The sequence below is a fragment of the Trachypithecus francoisi genome, unplaced genomic scaffold (assembly GCF_009764315.1).
Source record: "Trachypithecus francoisi isolate TF-2019V2 unplaced genomic scaffold, Tfra_2.0 Lachesis_group16, whole genome shotgun sequence".
Classification (NCBI taxonomy): domain Eukaryota; kingdom Metazoa; phylum Chordata; class Mammalia; order Primates; family Cercopithecidae; genus Trachypithecus; species Trachypithecus francoisi.
In genome coordinates this window covers 2,003,674-2,030,161 of record NW_022681461.1, presented here as the reverse complement: position 1 = coordinate 2,030,161, position 26,488 = coordinate 2,003,674, and the positions used below count along the sequence as shown (strand labels likewise).

The window sequence follows — 26,488 nt, the reverse complement described above, 5'->3', positions numbered from 1 at the left end:
GATAGGAATTAAAGCTATAAATTTTCAATTTTGTGACAGTTAACATCTTTACTGCTTTGAGTCTTATTTTAAGTTTTATAATCCATAAGCGCAAGATATTTCTCCGTTTACTTAGATCTTGATTTCTTGCTTCAGTGTTTTGTAGTTTTCAGTATAAAAGTCCTGTACATGTTATATGTATACCGCAGTATTTCATTTGGTTGGATAATTGTTAATGGCATTGTGTTTTAAATTTCTGTTTGCATGCAAAGGTTGCTAGTCTATAGAAATGTAATTGATTTTTGTATGTTTGTTCTTTTATGCTGAGATCTTGCTGAACTTTCTAGGAAGGCTTTTTGTAGATTCCTTCTGATTTTTTAACATAAGCTGTCATGTGATCTATGTATAGGGTCATTTTACTGTCTTCCTTTCTAATCTATATGCCTTTTATTTCCTTTTCTTGCCATATTACACTGGCTAGGACTTCTAGTACTGTGTAGAGTACGAGTGGTGAGAGTAGTCATTCGCCTTGTTCCCAACCTTCAGGGGAAAACACCTCTTTCACCAAATGATCCTAGCAGGTCCTTTGTGGATATGCTTCATCCAATGGTGGAACTTCTACTGTATTCCTAGTTTTCTGAGAATATTGACTATGAATGGATATTGAATCTTGTCAAATACCTTTTATGTATATACTGCTGTGATTACATGATTTTTCTTCATTACTCCATTAATATAGTAGACTTTGTTGACTAGTTTTCAAATATTGAACCAGCCTTACATACTTGGAATAAACCTTACTTGGTAATGTCATATACTTCTTTTTATTTATCATTTGATTCTATTTGAAATATTTTATTAAGTAGTTTTGCATTTATAAGAGAAATTGGTCTGTAGTTTTGTACTACCTTTGTCTGGTTTTCGTATTAGCATAAGTCTGGCCTCATAAAATTAGCTGGAAAGTGTCCCTTCCAATTTTCTGGAAGAGGTTGTATAGAAGTGGTGTTTATTCTTCATTACATGTTTGGTAGAGTTATCTAGTGAAACCATCTGGGCCTAGGGACTTCTTTTTGGGGAGTTTTACAAATCAATTTCTTTAACTCATATATATGGATATTCAAATTAATTCAATTAGGTGAATTGTGGTATTTTTACTTTTCTAACAATTAGTGCATTTTATATAAGTTGTCACATTTATATGTGTAAAAATGTTCAGACCATTCCATTATTATCATTTTGATGTCTTTAGGATCTGTATTTATAGACCTGTTTTATTCTTTATATTGGTCATTTCTGTCCTCTTACTCTCTCTTTTTTTTTTTATTCACTCTTCCTAGAGGTTCTACAATGTTACTGCTCTTTTCAGTCAACCAGCTTTTTCTCTCATTGATTTTTCTCTTTTGTTTTTTTGGTTTTAATTTAATTGATTTCTACTTTTTACTTTTGTTTCTGTTAGGATTATTGTGCTGTTTGTCTAGTTTTTTAATGTGAGATCATGGACTATTAATTTGAGACTTTCCCTCTTTTCTGATGTACACATTTAGTACCATAAAAAGCTCAGCATTGCTTTAGCTGCATCACACAAATTGCATGTCGGGTTCCTAAGACATGTCTCTTATTTATGTCTAGAAGACATGTTTCTTCTTCTTTGATTGAACACTCAGTCATACAGTATGAGACTGAAGAAATGCAATTAAAACTTAACTGTTTAGTTAATATCCACTCTTTGATAGACACCAGTGCAGTTCTCAAGTTACTTAATAGCACAGCCTTAATTTTCATAGGGTGATTTGAAGAGTTTCTGAGGCCAAGAAAACTTTTCTATTAAAAAAATTATGATATTTTTTGAAGCTGGGTAAAGGATATGTGAGGGGAAGGGTTCACTGAACTCTTTTTACTTTTTTAAAGAAAATTTTCAAATTCAAAGAAAAAGATAAGTGGTGCTTGAGAATAGCTCTAAGGAAGTCTAGGAATAAGCCAAATAAGGAAATATAAACATTCCAAGCAGATAAAAGTACAAGCACAAAGACCCCTGGTAGAAGAGAAGATAGTGAGTACAGAGTCCTGAAAAAGAACCAGTACACCTGGAACAAAGAAAGCAAGAAGGAATATGGTACAGATGTGGAAGTGGAATAAGTGAATATATATTATTGAGGCTATATTCTGGTTTTTAAGCAATAAGTAATCATTGAGGGTTTTAAGTAAAATAGTAATCAACCATATCTGCTAAGAAATGTAATTTTTTGGCACTAAAAAAATTACAGGTGCATTAGTTTTTACTCAGCAACATATACAATACTCAGCAACAATACCTGTGTAAACACAAAATGTTATATACACAAGGTTATTCATTGCAGCATTGTTTGTAATAGCAATAGAATATCAACAACCCAAATGTACGTCATTGACTAATTGGCTGAAAGTGTGTTACTTCTACACACAAATGAAGACTATGCAACCATAAAATGGGCGAGAGCCTGTATACAAATAAGGAGTGATATTCCGTAAATATTAAGTCAAAAGAAGCAGTAGAATGGTGTCCATAGAAAGCCATCTTTGAGTAAGAAGAGAAGAGAGAGGAATATATGTGATTGTTGATACTTGCATAAATGAAACACTGGGAGAAAAATCAGAAAGTAATAAAATACAGCAGGTGGGGGGTGAGTGATTGGAACAGGAATGGAAGTGGGACTTTTAATATACCTTTTTATACAGTTTGGATTTTTGAACTACATACATGTTTTTCATATTGAAAGATTACAGTAAATTTAAAAGGCAGTTCTTAAATGTGAACGTTTTAGAGACTGATGGTTCCAGATAAGATTGATTACAGATACTTCCTCCTGTTCCTCAAGTATAGCTAAAACCGCTAGGCATTATTTGCAAAACCATAAGAAGACTTGAACAGTGAGAGAAGGAAACAGACAGGCTAGGGACATTGGAACCCAAGAAATGACACCTCTTTCTCAGTTTTATTTTTGCCTGATGTATCAGCCTGAAACACCAATTGGCACAGACAAAAAAAAAAAGTCCCAAGTAAAGTCTGCTTCCTCTAGACAAAAGAACAGGAATGCAACCACCCAGAAAGAAAATTTTAGACAACTGCCCTACTCTAACTAACCACTATGGAAAAAACCTGCAACTCTCTCCTATCACCAAAAACTGACTTGGTCCTAGAGTATCAGAGTATTCCTTCTACTTTGCTTCCTTTTTAATTATAAATTCCATCTTTAGATTATCCCTTTGCTACTATAACTTCAGCATAAGCTGTTAAAAGTAACCGTGCAGCTTCTCCAGCACTTTGCTGCCTAGAAAGTTCTTCCATCAGTTATATTAGTTCACCACTCTTAAGTTTTGCCCTCCATAAAGCCTTGAGGCATGGATACAATGCAGCCACCACCTTTGCTACTGTGTTAAAAGGATGGCCTTTTTTCCACCTTGTAATACATGCTTCCTCATTTCCATCTGAGGTCTTAGCAGAATGGTCTCTACTGTTTATGTTTCTGTCAGCATTTTCTTCACAACCATTTAACCAATTTGTAAGAAGTTTGAAACTTTCCTTTGTTTTCCTGTCTTCATTTGAGTCACCCTTAAGGTAGAATCACCCCTAATGCTCCATTCATGGCAGTATAGACATTTTCTGGCCTGCTCCTCCAAATTTTTCCAGCCACTACCCATTACCCAGTTCCAAAGCTACTTCTGCATTTTCAGGTGTTTGTAAAGCAACAACCCACTCCTTGGTACCAATTTTCTATCTTAGTCTGTTTTGTGTTGCCATAACATAACACGTGAGACTGGGTGATTTTTAAAGAAAAAACATTTATTTAGCTCACAATGTTGGTGGCTGGGAAGTCCCAAATTGGACAGCTTCATCTAGTGAGGACGTCATGCTGCGTCAACTCATGGCAGAAAGTGGAAGAGGAGCAAGCATGTGCAAAGAAATGGCATGGAAGCAAGAGTGTGAAACTGAGGAAGCCAGACTCTCTAAACAACTCACTGTCACAGGAACTAATCCATTCCTGTGAGAGCAAGAACTCACCCCCATGGGATGGTGTATTAGTCCATTCTCATGCTGCTGTGAAGAAACACCTGAGATTGGGTAATTATAAAGGAAAGAGGTTTAATTGACTCATAGTTCCACATGGTTGGGGAGGCCTCAGGAAACTTGCAATTATGGTGGAAGGCACCTCTTCACAGGGCAGCAGGAGAGAGAATGAGTGCCCAGTGAAGGGGGAAGCCCATTATAAAACCATCAGCTTGTGTGAGAACTAACTCCCTATCACAAGAATATGATGGGGGAAACCGTCCCTATGACTCAATTGTCTCTTCCTGGTCCCTCCCACGACACATGGGGATTATGGGAACTACAATTCAAGATGAGATTTGGGTGGGGACACAACCAAACCATGTCAGAGGGCATTAATCTTATCATGAGGTATCCAGCCCCATGACCAAAACACCTCCCACTAAGCCCCACCTGCCAACACTGCATTAAGGATCAAATTTTAACATGTTTTGATGGGGACAAACCATACCCAAACCATAGCAGGGGATACGTCAAAGAACAGAGGAGCCAACTGAAAGGTCTCCCAGCAGCCAAAATTGCAACAGTTTGAGCAATAAAATAAACAACATAGTATTGGTTTATAACCCAAAGTATGAAAAACTCGTGAGTCCATATTGATACAAATAATTGAATAAATAAGAGAGAACAGAAAATCTCCCAAATAGAAGAATTCCTAATAATTTGTGTAGTTACTCCTCTTCAAGGAAGTGGAGCATAATTCTCCACTGCTATAGTGAGCTGTGCCTGGTGACAGTCTTCTAAAAAGTATAATATGCACACTGGAGAAAAGGAATAACTGTAATGGAAAACCCTGGCATCTATTACCTCCACTGGGTGATGAAAGTTATCAGTGATAAGTCTGTTGATGGCATATTCCCTTGATAAGATGTGATGAGAATGGTAGACACTTTACCTCTGTGGTCTTTCTCCCAGGAATACATAACCCCTCTTCAGTTATGAGGAAAACATCAGATAAACCAAAACTGAAGAACATTCTACAGTGTCCTTTAAACTGTCAAGATGATCCAAAATACCTCAAAACACTTAGTTTACAAAAGCCTGAGGAAACAGGGTGACTAAATGTAATGTGGAATCTTGGATGAAGCTGTAGAACAGGAAAAAGATATTAGGTAAAAAGGAGCCCTGAATAAAGTGTAGCGTTTATCTCATAATGTTATGTTAATGAAAAAACTGCCGTCGGAATTTCTGCTATTATGTGAGAAAACTGCTGTGGTAATTTCAGATGGTAACAGTGAAGGAAATTTGGAGCAAGGTATACAAGAATTCTTTCCATCCTTTTAACTTTTCTGTAAATCTAAGTTATTCTAAAGTAAAACTTTTTAAAAAAGTAATTACACGTGCGCAGCAGCAGAGTAGACAGAGAAAAGAATTGCTGAACTTTATGACAGAACAATAGAAATGAGTCAGTCTTTACAAAGAAAAAACTAGACTGAATAAAAATGAACAGAGCCCCAGAAACTGAAAGAAAATCTCTAATGTTTGTGTAATTTGAATCCCATAAGAAAAGGCTAAAATAAAATTCAAAGAAATAATGGCTAAAATTTTCCCAAGTGTGGCAAAGGTCATAAACCTAGAGATTCAACAAGCTGAGTAAATTCTACACAGGATAAACCCAAAGGAATTCATGCTAAGAAGCATAATTATGAAACTTCTGACAACTAAAGATAAAAATCTGACAAGCAACAAAAGGGAAACAATATATTGCTTCTGGGGAAAAAGAATTGGAATGCCAGTGGATTTCTTATTAGAAACCACAGAGAACACATTTTTCAAGTGCTGAAAGAAAAGAATTGTTAACACAACTCTATATCCAGTGTAAGTATCTCTTGGAAATGAAGGGAAAATTGAGACATTCTCAGATGAAGGGAAACTAAGAGCTTATTGCCAGTATACCTACCCCAAAAGAATGGAAGGAAGGAAGTTCTTGGAACAGAAAAGAAATCATAAAAGGAAACTTTCAAGCATCAGGAAGGAAGAAAGAACAATGGAAAGAGTAAAAATGCTGGGAGATACAATACACTTGCCTTCCCTCTTGGGTTTTCTAATTTCGTTTGATGGTTGAAGGGAAAAATGTAACATTCTCTGATGTGGTTCTCAGTGTATACAGAGGAAATAGTTAAGATTATCATGTTATAAACAGGAATCAGATAAGGGATTTAGAATCCCTTCATCTTTACACTTCACCTGAACTAGCAAAATACTGATACTTGTCACAGTGGACTGTGATAAGTAATATGTGTATAATTTAACATATAGAGTAACCACTAAAAAAAAACTTAAGTTGTATACTCAAAAATATTATAGAAACATAGGTAAGTAAAAAATTGAATTCTAAAAACAAATGTTCAGGAGAGAAGATCAGGGAAAAATGAATAAAAATTCCAGGGAAGAAACAGAAAACAAATAAAATGGCAGATTAAAGCCCTAGCATATCAATAATTATATTAAATGGTCTAAATACACTAATTAAAAGACAGATTGAAAGAGTTGGTTTTTAAAATTCACCTAAATATACGCCATCTACAAGAAATTCACTTCAAAAATAATAGGTAGATTGAAAGTAAAAGAATAGAAGAAGGTGTACCATGGAACATTAACCATAAAAAAGCAGGATTGGCTATGTTCATATCAGATAAAGCAGACTTCAGAGCACAGAAAATTGTTGATACAGAGTGATGTTACATGTCAGTCTGCCAAGAAGACAGCAATTTTTTTTTTCTTTTTTTTTTTTTTGAGACAGAGTCTTGTTCTGTCGCCCAGGCTGGAGTGCAGTGGTGTGATCTCAGCTCACTGCAAACTCTGCCTCCTGGGTTCACACCATTCTCATGACTCAGCCTCCCAAGTAGCTGAGATTACAGGTACTCGCCACCACGCCTGGCTAATTTTTTTTCCTTTTTTTTTTTTTTTTTTTTTTTGTATTTTTAGTAGAGATGGGGTTTCACCATGTTAGCCAGGATGGTCTCAATCTCCTGATCTCGTGATCCACCCATCTCGGCCTCCCAAAGTGCTGGGATTACAGGCGTGAGCTACCGTGCCTGGCCTAAGACAGCAGTTTTTAAATCCTAAATGCTTCAACATTCCAAGAGATTACATCTTATGCAACTGTAGTACAATGTCAGTATCAGGAAGTTGACATTGGCACAACAGGTGTATAGTTCTGTGTTATTTATCGCATGTATAGATTGGTATAACCACCACTACAGTCAAGGCAGCAGAACTATTCAGTCACCACAAAGAGCTTTGTCCTACCCCTTTATATAAAGTCAGCCCAACTCCTTTTACAATCCCTTAACTCATGGTAGTCACTAAGTTGGTAAGCTATCATTTCTTCTAATGCTTTTCAGCCCCTCCCTCTTCTCCCCTCCTGAAACTTCTATAACACAATTGTTAGATATTACGTTATAGTCTTACAGGTCCTTGTGGCTTTAGTCTGTTTGCTGTCTGTTGTTCAGATTGGGTAATTTCTACTCTTCTATGTTAAAATTCATGGATTCTTTCCTCTGTCCTCTTTATTCTGCTGTTGAACCCATCCACTGAGTATTTATTTTTTAACTCTTTTTTTTTTTTTTTTTTTTGAGACGGAGTCTCGCTCTGTCGCCCGGGCTGGAGTGCAATGGCCGGATCCTGGCTCACTGCAAGCTCCGTCTCCCAGGTTCACGCCATTCTCCTGCCTCAGCCTCCCGGGTAGCTGGGACTAGAGGCGCCCGCCACCTCGCCCGGCTAATTTTTTGTATTTTTAGTAAAGACGGGGTTTCACCGTGTTAGCCAGGATGGTCTCGATCTCCTGACCTTGTGATCCGCCCGTCTCGGCCTCCCAAAGTGCTGGGATTACAGGCTTGAGCCACCGCGCCCGGCCTTATTTTTTAACTCTTAAAATATCTACTTCATATATCTTCTCTTTCTTTGCTGAGACTTTCTATTTTTGCTTCATGTTTCTTACTGTTTGTGTAAACATTTATATGATGGCTTATTTAAAGACTTTATCAGATATTTTTAACTTCTGTGCCATCTCAGTGTTGGCATCTATTGATTGTCTTTGCTTAATCAAGTTGAAGTTGTCTTAGATCTTAGTATGACAAGTGATTTTAGATTGAACCTATTTGGAAATTATAAGATCTGTGTCTTATTTAATTAAATCTTCTCATGTAGCAGGCATTCTCTGACACCACTGTGGCAGGGGAGGTGGGGGGGAGCTGCCTTATTATTGAAAGGTGGGCTGAAAGTCCAGGTTTCCTGCTCAGCTTCTGACTGCACCTGGAGGAGGAGGGGTTGTCATTACTGCTGAATGGTAGTGGCAGTTCAGGATCCCCATTTTGCCTTCACTGATAATACCCTGCATGGGAGGATCCGGAGTGCCTCATTACTGCTCCCCATGGGGCTTCGACTGACACTGGGGGGCAGGGGACCTTGTCACTGCCTGGCTTGGAGACATGTCTCAGCCCCCAGTCAGCCCTCTCTGACATGTCCTTGGTGGAGCGGTGAAGGAGCCTTCTTCCAGCCTGGTGAGCACAGACATTTGAGTTCCCCACATGGCCTTTCATGGCAGCAGTAGAGGTGGAGAATGTATTTTTTATTTTGTGTTTGGCTGAAATAAGAACAGTCGTTGTCTAAAAGTTTTCAGTCTTGCTAGGCTGCCTCTTTCCTGAACCTCTGGTTTGAAATTACAAGTTTTGGGCTTTATGTTTTGTTTTGTTTTGTTTTGTTTTGTTTTTTCTGTCTCCACATTCATGTTGCTTGTTGCCAGCTTCTCCAGCTTCTAATTGGGAATATATCGTTGTCATTCCTTAAGTCCTGAGGTCCCTGAACAATCTGCTGTCTTCTCTCCACTTTTCAGCATCTTATGTTTTCAAATATGTAATATCCATAGTTTTTAGCTATACTTACCAGAAAAGACAGGAGGAAATACCTCTACTCCATATTTCTAATAGAACATGACTTTTTTATTTTAAATGTTTGACTCTTTGAAAATTTTTTTTACTATTATTCTTTTCTCACTTAATTCCTATTTGGAGAGCAAGATTTTTAAAAATCCTTTTAAAGTTTATTTAAACTCATTTCCGGGCCCATGATATGATTTATCCTGGTTAAATGTTTCATACGTATTTGAAAATACGTGTTTTCCTTTTGGATCGGTGTTCTATAAATGGAGGTCACGTTGGTTGATAATATTCTTCAGGTCTTCTGTACTCCTTCTTATTTATTTGTAATCTACTTCTATAAATTATTGAGAAAGGAGTTTTACTCTCCAGCTACAATTGTGGATTTGGTTATTCTTCCAGTTTCATCAGGATTTGCTTTATGTATTTTGAAGTAGTGTTATAAGATGGAAAAACATTTGTGATTGCTATATCCTCTTGATTAATTATTCCCTTTATCATTATGCAGAATTTCTCTTTATGTATGCTGTTTATATATTATGAAACCCATAATAAATAATATTGTCTAAAAACATAACTTGAAAGATAATATTCTATTTAAAGAAAAGAATTCCAAGAATGAGAAAAGTGTATTTTACTTTCATCCTCTTTTTTCCAGTTTATGGTGCTCTTTATCTCTATAAATTTTTTTATATAAATCAAAAATTTTCATAGTACCATTTTTCTTCTGTCGGGAACATTTAACATTTCTTGTAATACACAGCAGTTGCTGATAAATTGTTTCAGTTTTTTTTTGTCTGAAACATCTTTGCTAAGTATAGAATTTTAGGTTGATTTTTTTCTTTCAGTACTTTAAAAGTGTCACTTCATTGTCTTCCAGACTGTAAAATTTCTAACAAAAAGTCAGCTTTAATTTTCTTTGTTCTTCTGCACATATTATGTCTTTGTCTGTCTGCATAAAATTTACTTTTTTTCAGCAGGTTTTAGCAATTTGATTATAATGTATATGGGTGTGATTTTATGTTTCCTCTTGGCATTTATTTAGCTTCTTGGATCTGCAGGTTTATGTAGATCATTAAAATTGGCAAATTTTGGCCCCTGTTGCTTCAAAATTTTCTCTCCCTTTTTTTCTTCTGGAATGCTGATTACATATATGTTAGACTACAAATTTATTTAACCACAGATCACAGATAACTCTGTTTATTATTTTCCAGTCTCTCTATGTGTTGCCCAGGCTGGTCTTGAACTCCCAGCTTCAGGCAATCCTCCTGCCCCGCCCTCCCAAATAACTGGGATTACAGGTGTCACTGTGCCTGGCCATATGGGCCATTTCTTATTTGGTTGTTACTGATTGATTTTTCTCCTTGATAAGAGTCTTCTATACCTAGAAATTTTTTATTGGGTGCTAGATATTGTGAATTTTACATTGTGAGTTGCTAGATTTTGTTGCATTCTTTTACGTATTTCTGAGCCTTTTCTGGGATGTAGTTAAGTTACTTGGAATTAGTTCGATCATGTCAAGAGACACTTTAAGCTTTGTTGTGTTGGATTCGGAGCTCACTTTAGTCTAGAATTAATTTGGTCCCTCTTCTAAAGCAGTACCCTGCTGGTTATTCTACCCTGTGGGTCATTAATTAGGAGGTTTTTCTACCCTGGTTGGTGATGATCATTGTCTATCAACAACAAAATCTAGCAACTGACGATGTAAAATTCACAATATCTAGCACCCAGTAAAAAATTACTAGGTATGAATGATCGTTCCTACCTTTGTGTACGCTGCAGGGATTTTTCAGCCTATTCTTTTTCACTGGCCTTTTCCTAACCTTGAGTGATTTGCTTATATGCTTATACAAGTCAGTACTCAGGACACCCTTCTGCAAATCTCCAGCGTTTTATATCAGTGTAGCTCTTTCTTCACTGGCATTTACTCCCACAAGTTCTAGTTGCCAGGGGTTCCTTAAACATGCAATTTTGTCACATCCGCTTACCGAGTCTGCCGGCCTCTGTTTCGGTGTTCTCTTTTTCTGCTCCGGATTGGCCACTCTCTCACAAGTAGCCTTTGATAATCATAGGGCTCACTTCATTGTTTCTCTACTTTCACGGATCCCTGTCTGTACTGTCTCTTGGCTAAAACCTAATTACCATTTTTTATATTTTGTTTGGTTTTTTAGTTGTCTGTTATGGAGCAGTAAGTCAGTTCCTTTTACCCTGTTACAGCCAGATATGGAAGTCCTCATGAAATCGCTTCCTTGACACCCAAGACATTGGCCATTTTAGAATTTTATGTTATTTAGGTGTGCAGTTTAGGGGTTCAAGGAATTGACCATTTATGAGAAGAATAGAACGTTTTCTGGCCAGGTGCGGTGGCTCACGCTGCTGTACTTTGGGAGGCCAGGGTGAGACGATTGCTTGAGGCCAGGAGTTCGAGACTAGCCTAGGTAACATAGTAAGACTCTGTCTTTACAAAAAGACAGAGTCGGGTATGGTGGTGCACACCTGTAGTCCCAGCTACTCAGGAGGCTGAGGCAGGAGGATCACTTGAACCCAGGAGTTTGAGGCGTCAGTGAGCAATGGTCACACCACTGCACTTCAGCCTGAGTGACAAAGAGACCCTGTCTCTAAAAAAAGAGTAAGAAAAGAAAGAAAATGGTTTTTTTTGGTTACTTCCTCAAAGAAGGTCCAGTGAGCACCCTGAATATGCCCCTTCTGAAACTGTACCTTTTTCACATTCAGAAACAGTAGAACCTATGCAACTAATGCAAATGCTAAATTATTTCCCATTTATAGGGTACTGCTTTACAAAACCAGAACTGATCTTCACATTGGAACAAGGAGAAGATCCATGGTTATTAGAGAAAGAGAAAGGATTTCTAAGCAGGAACTCCCCAGGTGAGTTACTGAATTCAATGAGCCTTGAAGGCTCACTGATTCACTAGGAGGACTCACACAACCCAGCATATAGTCATAATAATGGTTAAATTGTATACAGTGAAAAGATACAAAGAAAAATCAGCAAAGATAAAAGGTACATGGGGCAAAGTTCACAGGAAACAAACCGTAAGCTTCTGAGAGTTCATACAGTTCCCCAAGCACAGTTCCCTAAGCAAGGAATTGCGAAAACCCGTGTAAATGTTGTGTACCCAGAATTGGTGCCCAGGATTTTTATTGTGGGCTAACCATGTAGACACCCTCTGTCTAGCATGTACCAAAAATCCAGACTTTGAGATGGAAAACCGGTGTTCTCTATCATATTGTTTGTACAGGGCTGGCACCGTGAGCTCCTCAGCAGTTATGGGAATCTTGTTTCTAGATGCCAGCCAAGGGCAAACCTAATAAGAAAGTCTTTCTAAGAGTAGCAGTCTCAGGCCTGCTGTATCAACTCTTGTCTATACAAAACCTATGCAAATCCCTGGCATAACATAGAATAAGACAAACATATTTACCATATCAACGAATGTAAGTGGATTAAATGTGCCTATTAGAAGAAAATTCTATTAGATTTTGTTAAAGAGGTATATTTAAAAAATAATTGGAGAAGTTCAAAATACAGTTAGGAATTGCTAAGGCAATAAACTACAATAATTCAGGTTTTATTTGCTTTAAATTCCTACTTCTATCGCATAATCTTGGAATACTTTATCCTATACTTTATCTCTTCTTTTTCTAAACTCAATAACTAACACTAAAGTTAAATTCAGGTCAAAAAATAGAGAAAAGAAAGGGCATTTTGATAATGCTAAAGTAGACAGTTTTAAAAGGATATGTTAAAAGTAGACAACTTTAAAATATATTTTAAGAGTTTTGAATATTTGTGCACTAAATTACCGGGTTTCATGAAACAAAAAACCGCAAGTGTTCTGAGGAAATACGGAAACATATAGGTAGCGTAGCCTTTAATTTACCTTTTTGATTTCATACCGGAACCAGAGGATCACAACTGAGATCCTAGACTAGTGCTCAGCAAATGAGGACACAGGGGAAATTCTACCTGCTCCCTATTTCGGTCAGGAAAGATTTTTCTAGAACACAGCCATAGCTGTTCATTTATGTGCTCATGCTGCAAGGTAGAAATGAGTAGTTGCAACAGATACCACATCATGAGCCCAGCGGAGAACATTTACTCTCTGGCCTTTTCAGAAAAAGTTTACTGACTCCTGCTCTAGAAGTTATAAATAACATATTTTATAAAAATGAATCTGATGTGTCTTTCAGAACTCTACTCTGTTAACAAAGAATGAACCCATTTTAAAATGACCATGGGACACTGACAAAATATAAAAGTATTTTGTGCAAACATCAATAAATTCCACAAATAAAGATAGTATTGTCCAGTAAAACTATAAATTGCAAACAATGTGAGAAGAATTAAAGTCTGTCTTAAAATCAATAAGGACTATATATCTTTAAAAACATATTTAATCAGCCGGGCGCGGTGGCTCAAGCCTGTAATCCCAGCACTTTGGGAGGCCGAGACGGGCGGATCATGAGGTCAGGAGATCGAGACCATCCTGGCTAATACGGTGAAACCCCGTCTCTACTAAAAAATACAAAAAACTAGCCGGGCGACGAGGCGGGCGCCTGTAGTCCCAGCTACTCGGGAGGCTGAGACAGGAGAATGGTGTGAACCCGGGAGGCGGAGCTTGCAGTGAGCTGAGAGCCGGCCACTGCACTCCAGCCTGGGTGGCAGAGCAAGACTCCGTCTCAAAAAAAAAAAACATATTTAATCAAAGAGTAAATGAAAATCAAAATTGTCCAATATCCAGAAAATTTCAAAGGTAAAAAACATGCATATTAGAACCTTTGGGATATAGATAAAGCAGTGCTTAGAAAAAACTTTTAGTCTTATATTAGTCTTATATACTTGTTTTTTAAAGTGAGAAAGTTTTCAAAGAAAACTAAGCAAAGCAAAAGATGTAATAAAAATAAGATTTTATTAGTATAAATTTTAAAGCCAAAAGTGGTTCTTGCAATAAAAATAACTGAATAAAATAGATAATCTCAATTAGAAAAAGGGGGAAAGCACTATTACTCACTTAAAGTTTTGATTTAAATTCCTACTTCTGTGGTATAGTTTGAAATCCTTTATTTTTTTATTTTTATTTTTTTTGAGATGGAGTCTCGCTCTGTCGCCCGGGCTGGAGTGCAGTGGCCGGATCTCAGCTCACTGCAAGCTCCGCCTCCCGGGTTCACGCCATTTCTCCTGCCTCAGCCTCCCGAGTAGCTGGGACTACAGGCGCCGCCACCTCGCCTGGCTAGTTTTTTGTATTTTTTTTTTTTTTAGTAGAGACGGGGTTTCATCGTGTTAGCCAGGATGGTCTCGATCTCCTGACCTCATGATCCGCCCGTCTCGGCCTCCCAAAGTGCTGGGATTACAGGCTTGAGCCACCGCGCCCGGCCTGAAATCCTTTAGTGTATGCCTTATCTCTTCTCTTTGTAAACTCACAATCTACTTGATAGATGTGTTAAAAAAAAAATGAAACACTGTGCCAGAGAGCACATAGTTATTGAATGAGCTGCATTCCTACCTGGATTATAATCCACTAAAAAGAATGGTCTCTGCTTTACTCTTCTATATATTGAATCCATGCAATATAACATGTAAGTATTTTCAATAATATTGTGTATTAACTTCAAAGCCACTTGGGAGAGGTATTTCTTATTGATTCATTCAAAAAACATTATCCCTAAATGCAAACACCCAAGTCAAATTTCTGAGACTTTTGAATAATCAGGTGTAGGTTAGCATTGGGTCTGAGCACTTGTGTAGGAAAGAGGAGGTAATTTTGAGGCACACTGCTTTTTAAGAGTCACTGTCTTCATTTATGTTACAGAGAGGTATAAAGTATATCAGAATGAAGGTTATATTTTGTAAAGGAGAACAAAGCTGCATAAAATAATGCTATTGATTAAAAAGTGAACTATTATTTTACGTACAACTAAGAAAGAGAAAATGCCATTTAACTGTGCACATGAGGTAAGTTTTAAAATACTCCCTCATTTGAATGATGGTAACTTTCTTAAAAAATTATGAGTGTCAGATATATGAGTACTATCCATATATCCCTTGTTAAAATGAATAATACAGACAGTAACTACTTTCAGATTGTAAATAAATGTTCCTTACATTTGTGGGAAGACACAAGAAGTCTTTTGTGCGTATGTAATTTGGGAAATGCTTTGCGTTGCCTGAAGGGCATCTAGAATCTACATAGGTCTAAGGCTAAAAAGCAGAGTGATTCAGAGAAAGAATATAAGACTGTTGCTGACAATATACTATTTACTGGTGATATCCTGTCAAGACTAGAGCAGAAAAGACTGTGGGCTATTGCAGTGACAGCTAGAACATGTAATGAGCCTGCAGTTAGTGTAAAACCTTCTTTTCCTGAATATCTCTTAGGGCACTAAGGCAGTGTATTTAAAGCCTTGGGGCTGACATTTTTGCATGGAATGTGGGTAGCAGTAGGGCAATAGCAGTCAAATATACACAAGAAACTTATGATAAATAAATATAAAGGATACATGTAAAGTTTTTAAGTCCAGGTTAAAACATATGATCCTTAAGGTTCTCACAGTCAATAAAAACTAGCAATGTTAAAAAGTAGGTTGAAAACAGAATTAAGGATTGGACAAAGACAAGGCTGGTTTTAGGGAAAAGAGTGAGCAAACCGAAAAGACAAAAGTTAAGATTTGATGATCTAGAAAGATTCACTATTGACCAGGTGCATGGCTCATGCCTCTAATCCTAGCACTTAGGGAGGCCGAGACAGGTGGATCACCTGAGATCAAGAGTTTGAGACCAGCCTGGCCAACATGGCAAAACCTTATATCTACTAAAAATACAAAAATTAGTGAGGCATGGTGGCACATGCCTATAATCCCAGCTACTCAGGAGGCTGAGACAGGAGAATCACTTGAACCCAGGAGGCAGAAGTTGCAGTGAGCCAAGATCTCACCACTATACTCCAACCTGGGCGACAGTGAGACTCCATCTCAAAAAAAAAAAAAAAAAAGATTCACTCTTGAACAACCCTGATACAATAAACCAAGTCACCAGAGCTAGGGCAGAGCAGTGAATCCAATCTAGGTGGAACAATGACTTTAACTCCCATCAATTTTGCATTTCCACTTACACATTTGTGTTCCTTTGATGATAATACAGACAGAATTGGCCGGGCGCGGTGGCTCAAGCCTGTAATCCCAGCACTTTGGGAGGCCGAGACGGGCGGATCACGAGGTCAGGAGATCGAGACCATCCTGGCTAACATGGTGAAACCCCGTCTCTACTAAAAAAAATACAAAAAGCTAGCCGGGCGAGGTGGCGGGCGTCTGTAGTCCCAGCTACTCGGGAGGCTGAGGCAGGAGAATGGCGTGAACCCGGGAGGCGGAGCGTGCAGTGAGCTGAGATCCGGCCACTGCACTCCAGCCCGGGCGACAGAGCGAGACTCCGTCTCAAAAAAAAAAAAAAAAAAAAAAAAAAAAATACAGACAGAATTAACATGTGGTCTACAGTAGTATTTCTTTTAACATGAGGAAATTGGTGCCGTTATACATTTATTTTGTGATGTGTAGAAAGGAAATGGAGCTCCAACTGGACTATTGTAGGCTAATGATTATCCTACCATTGTAATTTATATTTGTATAAGAATCTAGACTAACGTTACTCCCTAAGGCAAACCCTGTCTCAGATAAAACCACTAATCCATTGATTTTTGTTGTTATCTACTTCATTTTGGTAATCTTTTTTTTATTCATCCCATTCTCTGATTTTCCTGTTCCCAGGATCCAATGCTCTTACATATACACCATTTGCAGTCATTTTGTTGATTTATATCCCCTTCTCTATTCAGTTTTGAAATTTTTATTTTAAGATGCCAAATACAGACGTATATTCATTTCCCATTTCTTTTTCTACTACAAAAAAACTTTAAGCTAAAAAGGGAATATAGGGAATATACTTGAAATTACTTTATTGTTGAGAAACTGAGCCAGAAGCTCAGGAATCAAATACATTATAGGGCATATATATACATATATGTCCCATTCCATAAGAAATGTGTTAAATATCATAAAGTTTGTTTAATTTTATCATTTTTAGAAGACTCCCAACCTGATGAAATCTCAGAGAAGAGCCCAGAAAATCAAGGCAAACATTTCTGGCAAGTTTTATTCACCAATAAAGTATTGACTACAGAGCAAGAAATTTCAGGAAAACCACATAATCGGGACGTAAACATTTTTCCTGCAAAAATGATGCCTTGTAAATGTGACACTGTGGGGTCTGCTTACCGGGGTCTCAGCCCGACAGCCCCGCACTGTCAGTATTCAAAAGAAAAGGCTCATGAGCATAATGTATGTGACAAATGGCTCATCAGTATTAAGGATGGCAGAACTAACACTCAAGAGAAATCTTTTGCTTATAGTAAAAGGGTGAAAACCCTCAGTCATAAGGAGGACATTATTCAATATCAGACAATTCAGACTTTGGGGCAAGATTTTGAATATAATGAAAGTAGAAAAGCTTTTCTTGAAAAGGCTGCCCTTGTTACATCTGAAAGTACCTACCCAAAAGGAAAATCTTACGATTTCAATAAATTTGGGGAAAACAAATATGATAAATCAACCTTTATTATTCCTCAGAACATTCATCCAGAGAAGAGTCACTATGAGTTTAATGATACTGGAAATTGTTTCTGTAGGATCACTCAGAAAACTCCAACAGGAGGGAAATCTTTCAGCCAAAAGTCACATATTAGAGAATGTCATAGAGTTCATATAGGGATGAAACCCTTTGAATATGGAAAAAATTTCAACCATAATTCAACCCTCCCAGTGCATCAGAGAACTCATGCAACAGATAAATACTCTGAGTATAACCCATGTACAGAGACGTTCAGCTACCAGTCAACTTTCAGTGTACATCCGAAAGTTCACATAAGGGAAAAACCCTGTGAGTATAATGAATGTGGAAAATCCTGCTCTATTAATTCACGCTTGATTTGGCCTCAGAAAAGTCACACAGGGGAGAAACCCTATGAATGTCGTGAATGCGGGAAAGCCTTCAGTGAGAAGTCACGCCTAAGAAAACATCAGAGAACTCACACAGGAGAGAAACCGTATCAATGTGATGGATGTGAGAAAGCTTTCAGTGCAAAGTCAGGCCTAAGAATACACCAGAGAACCCACACAGGGGAGAAACCATTCGAATGTCATGAATGTGGGAAATCTTTTAACTACAAGTCAATCCTCATAGTGCATCAGAGAACTCACACAGGGGAGAAACCTTTTGAATGTAATGAATGTGGGAAATCTTTCAGCCATATGTCAGGCCTAAGGAATCATCGAAGAACTCACACAGGGGAAAGACCATATAAATGTGATGAATGTGGGAAAGCTTTCAAACTGAAGTCAGGCCTGAGGAAACATCATAGAACACACACAGGGGAGAAGCCCTACACATGTAATCAGTGTGGAAAAGCTTTTGGTCAGAAATCACAACTCAGAGGACATCATAGAATTCACACAGGGGAAAAACCCTATACATGTAATCATTGTGGGGAAGCTTTCAGTCAGAAATCAAACCTCAGAGTACATCACAGAACTCATACTGGGGAGAAGCCCTATCAATGTGAGGAGTGTGGAAAAACTTTCAGGCAGAAATCAAATCTCAGAGGGCATCAGAGAACTCACACTGGGGAGAAGCCCTATGAATGTAATGAATGTGGAAAAGCTTTCAGTGAGAAGTCGGTCCTAAGAAAACATCAGCGAACTCATACTGGGGAGAAACCATATGATTGTCATCAGTGTGGGGAAGCTTTCAGTCAGAAATCCAATCTCAGAGTACATCAGAGAACTCACACAGGGGAGAAACCCTATAAATGTGGTAAATGTGGAAAAACTTTCAGTCAAAAATCAAGCCTTAGAGAACATCAGAAAGCCCACCCAGGGGATTAAACATATGCATATAAAGAATATGAAAAAACTCTGAGCTGGAAATCAAACCTCACAATACATAAATGAACACACAGGAGAGAACTGTTAACATAGCAATGGAATTTCCTCTACAATTTCAGCCTCCACCAAATGTCAAAGAATAGAAGATGAATTGTTGAAATGTATTTTATATGGGCATTCTTTCAGCCAGAGCACAGTCTTCCATGGATATTACAGAACTCACCCAGCAAAGAAACCCTATAAAGATAATGAATATAGAATATACTCATGTGAACTCACTCCTCAGAAAACTCATGGTGCAGAAGAGCTCTGAGAAAGTAATAAAAATGTGAAAACTTTGTGCCGACAATCAAAACTCTTTCATCATCAATCACACGATGACAAAAGCTAGAATATAGTAAGTGTGTGATAAACTTTAATGAAAAGTCAGTACGGCAGAAAATACATTCAAGAGAGAGAACTCATAGTATATTAAACAAGAAATGAAGTTAATGGACGTGGGAAATTCTTCTGCCATGTCAACCCTCATTTTCACTTACACAGAGGTAATCCCTATATGTCACATAATAACTATTTAAATGTCCACTAGTAATCATTTTTACTTCTCTCTCATGCCACGCCTGGCCTAAATTTCTCAACCGCTCTGTCATATAAATGGGGTCATATTGTTACCCTCTAGCTAGTGGAATATGGGGGTCAATGACAGGTCTTAAATACATCAGCAAAATTCTCAATATTTTCTTCTATCCCTCATTAGAATGGAATGGAGGAAAACCTTGGGACTCAGGCTCTGATGATAGAAAATACAAGATGGTAGGACCAAGGTCAGAGAAGGACCCTGTGGCATGGAGTTTTTTCCTCCATGTACACAGTTGGACTTTTTGCAGTGAGGAAATAAATGTGTTCTCTGCTGAACTTCTAAAGGTTTGGGTATACTTGATACTGACAGAAACTCAACAATCCTCACATAATAAAACTCACAAGTATGATTTTTCAGGACATCTGAACTCAGTGTATGTCAGAAAAGTCACATAGGACAAACCTCAGACAGCATCCTGAGTGACCATGGCTTTTATTCCCAAGTCTTCCTCATCGGACAGGTAATATCATAAGAAATCTGACATTTTAACAAATATAGGAAATTCTTCACACACACAGACACACACACACACACATACACACACCCAGAATCTCATTAAATATTTGATAATTTAATTTTGAATGTGTAAAATTTTCGACAAATTATCATATTTTATATCAGAGCTTGTTACAAGGGGAAAAAATCTATCAATTTAAGAAAGGTAAGTAATAGCCTTTATCTAGATATTGCTATATCAGAACTGTTGTTTCATATATAATATCAAAACTTCTAATGAAATGTAACATTGATTAATAGACATTCAGTATAATAAAAAGTTTAAAAAGAAAAAAATAAATTGCATAAACTGAAAAGCAGTGTTGCAAATATGTGAGTGTTTTGTGAGTTATTGTTTATGTATGTATATGTGCATGGTACTTAGCAGGTATTTGTTTTATATGTTTCTTAGACCTCAACATTGCTATAAGAGAATTGTGTTCCCCTTGCTTTCTAACTACTTTGACATCAACTACACTTTGCCACATGAATATTAATAACAGACCTTTTATGGAAAATATCTGATACCACATTCCCTTTCTCCTGCTGCCTTCTAACATGTCTGCCTAGTAAAGGCCATTGTTACTAAACTGCCTCTTTTCAAAGAAGCCAGTGTCAACCAATAAATTTCCCTCTCTCTTTTCTGTGTGTGTCTCTCACACACAAATACACAAGCAAATATATATATCTTCAACATCACTGATTCTTTCCTAGTAGTGTTGAGTACAATAATGGACACTGGAAGGCAATCTTTATTTATGGTACTGTATTTTTCATTTTTAGCATTTTAATTTTGTTATAGTTTTTATATCTCTGCCACAGTTACCTACCTGATGCTTCATGTTGTTTAGTTTTCCCACTGGAGTCGCTTTCTATGACATTTGGCATTCTTTCTCTCAGTTAAACAACTGCTTGGATCTTTGCTTCTCTCTACAACCACCTAGTTTTCCAGATAGCTTTTTTGCTCTTTGGCCTCAGACATCTGGTGCATTGAAGAAAAGTTAAAGCCTTCCCAACTGTTTTCTTGTTTCATGGATAGAGAGCAGTGCTCTTGCCTGCTCTCTATTTCTCTGAGTTGTAACTGAATGTCATCAGTTGTTTTTTGACAAATGTTTCAGGGTAATTTGATGGAAAAATGATAATTGTTTTCAAAAATGATGCTAAGATAATTGTATTACTCCATTCTCACACTAGTAAGAAGAAAATCCCAAGACTGGGTAATTTGTAAAGGAAAGAGGTTTAATTGACTCACAGTTCTGCATTGCTGGGGAGGCCTCAGGAAACATAAGATCATGGCAGAAGGCAAAGAAGCAGGAACCTTTTTTACAGGGCAGCACAGTGAGTGCAGCAGGGCAAATGCCAGATGCTATAAAACCAACAGATTTCATGAGAGTCAGTCACTATCGCAAGAACAGCATGGGGAAAACTGCCCCCCATGATCCAGTTACCTCCAGCTGGTCCCACCCATAACACGTGGGGATTATGGGGATTCCAATTCAAGATGAGGTTTTGGGTGGAGACACAGGCAAACTGTATCAATAATGATACTTGTAAATGCAACTTGATCTTTACACCGTAATTTAAAACTTACTCAAATCACAGAACCAAACAAAATCACTAAAAGTACAAAATTTATGATACAAAACAAATGAAACTGACTGGATATGGTGGCTCACCTGTGTAATCCCAGCACTTTGGGAGGCCAAGGCAGGAGGATTGCTTGAAGCCAGGAGCTCAAGACCACGCTGCACAACACGAGACCCTATCTCTACAAAAAATGAAATTAACCAAGCATAGTGGCATGTGCTTGTAGTCCTAGTCCTAGTCCTAATTCCTTGGGAGGCTGAGGTGGCAGGATTGCTTGTGCCCAGGAGTTTGAGGCTGTGGTGAGCTGTAATCATGCTACTGTACTCCAGCCTGGGTAACCGAGCAAGACTCTGTCTCTTAAAAGAAAAAAAAAAAACAATGTTTATAATACAGAAAATGCAGTTATAATGGACCAAAAAAATGAAAACATTAAAATAGATATTTCACTGAAGATGTATAGTTGGCCAATAAATACCAGAAACAGTGTCCAAAGCTTTGGTCAGCAAGAAAGTGCATGTTCATGTGATAGTAATACAAATCCATATTGTAGTTCCTTGTAAAGATAACAGTACCTTACCTACAACCAGCAATTTTCATTCTAGGCATTTACCCCAGAGAAACACAAAGAATTTTATGCAGATAGGGGCGCGCCCAAGATGGCCAAATAGGAACAGCTCCAGCCTCCAGCTCCCAGCGTGAGCAACATAGAAGATGGTTGATTTCTGCATTTTCAGCTGAGGTACCAGGTTCATCTCACTGGGTTATGTTGGACAGTTGGTGCTGGTCTGCGGGTGCAGCCCAACTAGCAAGAGCTGAAGCAGGGCGAGGCATTGCCTCACCTGGGAAGCACAAGGGGAAAGGGAATTCCTTTTCCTAGCCAAAGGAAATTGAGACACAACACCTGGAAAATCTGGTAACTCCCACCCTAATACTGCGCTTTACCAAGGGTCTTAGCAAACGGCACACCATGAGATTATATCCCACACCTGGGCCAGAGGGTCCCACGCCCACGGAGCCTCCCTCATTGCTAGCACAGCAGTCTCAGATCTAACTGCAAGGCAGCAGCGAGGCTGGGGGAGGGGCACCACCATTGCTGAGGCTTAAGTAGGTAAAAAAAAAAAGCCACCGGGAAGCTCGAATTTGGTGGAGCCCACCACAGCTCAAGGAGGCCGGCATGCCTCTGTAGTCTCCTCCTCTGGGGACAGGGCATAGCTAAACAAAAAGCAGCAGGAACCTTGGCAGAGGTGAATGCCCCTGTCTGACAGCTTTGAAGAGAGCAGTGGATCTCCTAGCACAGAGGTTGAGATCTGAGAATGGACAGACTGCCTGCTCAAGTGGGTCTCTGACCCCTGAGGAGCCTAACTGGGAGACATCCCACACTAGGTGCAGACTGACACCTCACACCTCACACAGCAGGGTACACCCCTGAGATGAAGCTTCCAGAGCAAGAATCAGACAGCAACACACGCTGTTCAGCAGTATTCTATCTTCTGCAGCCTCTGCTGCTGATACCCAGGCAAACAGGGTCTGGGGTGAACCTCAAGCAAACTCCAACAGACCTACAGCTGAGGGTCCTGACTGTTAGAAGGAAAACTAACAAACAGAAAGGACACCCACACCAAAACCCCATCAGTATGTCACCATCATCAAAGACCAAAGAAAAAACCACAAAGATGGGGAAAAAGCAGTGCAGAAAAGCTGGAAGTTCAAAAAATCAGAGCGCATCTCCCCCTCCAAAGGGACGCAGCTCATCGCCAGCAATGGAACAAAGCTGGACGAAGAAAGACTTTAACGAATTGAGAGAAGAAGGCTTCAGTCAATCAAACTTCTCAGAGCTAAAGGAGGAACTACGTAACCAGCGCAAAGAAACTAAAAACCTTGAAAAAAGAATGGATGCATGGATAACTAGAATAATCAATGCAGAGATCTTAAAAGAACTGGTAGAGATGAAAACCATAACACAAGAATACATGACAAATGCACAAGCTTCAGTAACCGACTCGACCAACTGGAAGAAAGAGTATCAGCGATGAGGATCAAATGAATGAAATGAAGTGAGAAGAGAAGTCTAAAGAAAAAAGAAGGCCGGGCACGGTGGCTCAAGCCTGTAATCCCAGCACTTTGGGAGGCCGAGACGGGCGGATCACGAGGTCAGCAGATCGAGACCATCCTGGCTAACACGGTGAAACCCCGTCTCTACTAAAAAAATACAAAAAACTAGCTGGGTGAGGTGGCAGGCGCCTGTAGTCCCAGCTACTCGGGAGGCTGAGGCAGGAGAATGGCGTGAACCTGGGAGGTGGAGCTTGCAGTGAGCTGAGATCCGGCCACTGCACCCCAGCCTGGGCGACAGAGTGAGACTCTGTCTCAAAAAAAAAAAAAAAAAGAAAACGAAATGAACAAAGCTTTCAAGAAGTATGGGATTATGTAAAAAGACCAAATCTACGTCTGATTGGGGTGCCTGAAAGTGAGGGGGAAAATTGAACCAAGTTGGAAAACACTCTTTAGGATATCATCCAGGAGAACTTCCCCAACCTAGTAAGGCAGGCCAACATTCAAATTCAGGAAATACAGAGAACGCCACAAAGATACTCCTCAAGAGAGCAACTCCAAGACACATAATTGTCAGATTCACCAAAGTTGAAATGAAGGAAAAAATCTTAAGGGCAGCCAGAGAGAAAGGTCGGGTTACCCACAAAGGGAAGCCCATCAGACTAATAGCAGATCTCTTGGCAGAAACTATCCAAGCCAGAAGAGAGTGGAGGGCAATATTCAACATTCTTAAAGAAAAGAATTTTCAACCCAGAATTTCATATCTACCCAAACTAAGTTTCATAAGTGAAGGAGAAATAAAATCCTTTACAGACAAGCAGATGCTTAGAGATTTTGTCACCACCAGACGTGCCCTACAAGAGATCCTGAAGGAAGCACTAAACATGGAATGGAACAACAGCTACTAGCCATTTCAAAAACATGTCAAAATGTAAAGTCCATCAATGCTAGGAAGAAACCACATCAACTAGTGCGCAAAATAACCAGCTAATATCATAATGACAGGATCAGATTCACATATAACAATATGAACCTTAAATGTAAATGGACTAAATGGCCCAATTAAAAGACACAGACTGGGAAATTGGATAAAGAGTCAAGACCCAGCCGGGCGTGGTGGCTCAAGCCTGTAATCCCAGCACTTTGGGAGGCCAAGACGGGCGGATCACGAGGTCAGGAGATTGAGACCATCCTGGCTAACACGGTGAAACCCCGTCTCTACTAAAAAATACAAAAAACTAGTCAGGCGACGTGGCGGGTGCCTGTAGTCCCAGCTACTCGGGAGGCTGAGGCAGGAGAATGGTGTAAAACCCGGGAGGTGGAGCTTGCAGTGAGCTGAGATCCGGCCACTGCACTCCAGCCTGGGCGGCAGAGCGAGACTCCGTCTCAAAAAAAAAAAAAAAAAAAAAAAAAAAAAAACAGTCAAGACCCATCAGTTTGCTGTATTCAGGAGCCCCATCTCACATGCAGAGACACACATAGGCTCAAAATAAGGGGATGGAGGAAGATCTACCAAGCAAATGGAAAACAAAAAAGAAAAACAGTGGTTGCAATCCTCGTCTCTGATAAAACAGACTTTAAACCATCAAAGATCACAAGAGAGAAAGAAGACCATTACATAATGGTAAAGGGATCAATTCATCAGGAAGAGCTAACTATCCTAAATATATGCACCCAATACAGGAGCACCCAGATTCATAAAGCAAGTCCTTAGAGACTTACAAAGAGACTTAGACTCCCATACAATAATAATGGGAGACTTCAACACCCCACTGTCAACATTAGACAGATCAATGAGACAGAAAGTTAACAAGGATATCCAGGAATTGAACTCAACTCTGCACCAAACAGACCTAATAGACATCTACAGAACTCTCCACCCCAAAGCAACAGAATATACATTCTTCTCAGCACCACGTCGCATTTATTCCAAAATTGACCACATAGTTGGAAGTAAAGCACTCCTGAGCAAATGTAAAAGAACAGAAATTATAACAAACTGTTTCTCAGACCACAGTGCTATCAAACTAGAACTCAGGACTAAGAAACTCAATCAAAACCGCTCAACTACATGGAAACTGAGCAACTTGCTCCTGAATGACTACTGGGTACATAACAAAATGAAGGCAGAAATAAAGATGTTCTTTGAAACCAATGAGAACAAAGATACAACATACCAGACTATCTGGGACACATTTTTTTTTTTTTTTTTTTTTTTTTTTTTTTTTTTTTTGAGGCGGTGTCTCGCTCTGTCGCCCGGACTGGAGTGCAGTGGCCGGATCTCAGCTCACTGCAAGCTCCGCCTCCCGGGTTCACGCCATTCTCCTGCCTCAGCCTCCCGAGCAGCTGGGACTACAGGCGCCCGCCACCTCGCCCAGCTAGTTTTTTGTATTTTTAGTAGAGACGGGGTTTCACCGTGTTAGCCAGGATGGTCTCGATCTCCTGACCTCGTGATCCGCCCGTCTCGGCCTCCCAAAGTGCTGGGATTACAGGCTTGAGCCACCGCGCCCGGCCTGGGACACATTTAAAGCAGTGTGTAGAGGGAAATTTATAGCACTAAATGCCCACAAGACAAAGCAGGAAAGATCTAAAATTGACACCCTAGCATCACAATTAAAAGAACTAGAGAAGCAAGAGCAAACACATTCAAAACCTAGCAGAAGGCAAAAGATAACTAAGATCAGAGCAGAACTGAAGGAGATAGAGACATAAAAACCCTCCAAAACATCAATGAATCCAGGAGCTGGTTTTTTGAAAAGATCAACAAAATTGATAGACCACTAGCAAGATTAATAAGAGAGAAGAATTGGCCGGGCGCGGTGG

At 38.9% G+C, this 26,488-nt stretch overlaps 1 protein-coding gene across 4 annotated transcripts in view; it reads left to right on the top strand.

Annotated features, from left to right (window-relative positions):
• The window catches only part of ZNF782 (zinc finger protein 782), a 47,722-nt gene extending 25,959 nt beyond the window's left edge, over positions 1 to 21,763 (top strand). For all 4 annotated transcript variants that reach the window (XM_033236687.1, XM_033236684.1, XM_033236685.1 and 1 more), the window contains 2 exons: positions 11,731 to 11,832; positions 17,039 to 21,763. In XM_033236687.1, the coding sequence (XP_033092578.1) occupies positions 11,731 to 11,832; positions 17,039 to 18,894 (1,958 nt within the window). In that variant the 3' untranslated portion in view covers positions 18,895 to 21,763. The remainder of the gene's footprint in view (positions 1 to 11,730; positions 11,833 to 17,038) is intronic.
• Positions 21,764 to 26,488: the final 4,725 nt, after the last annotated feature.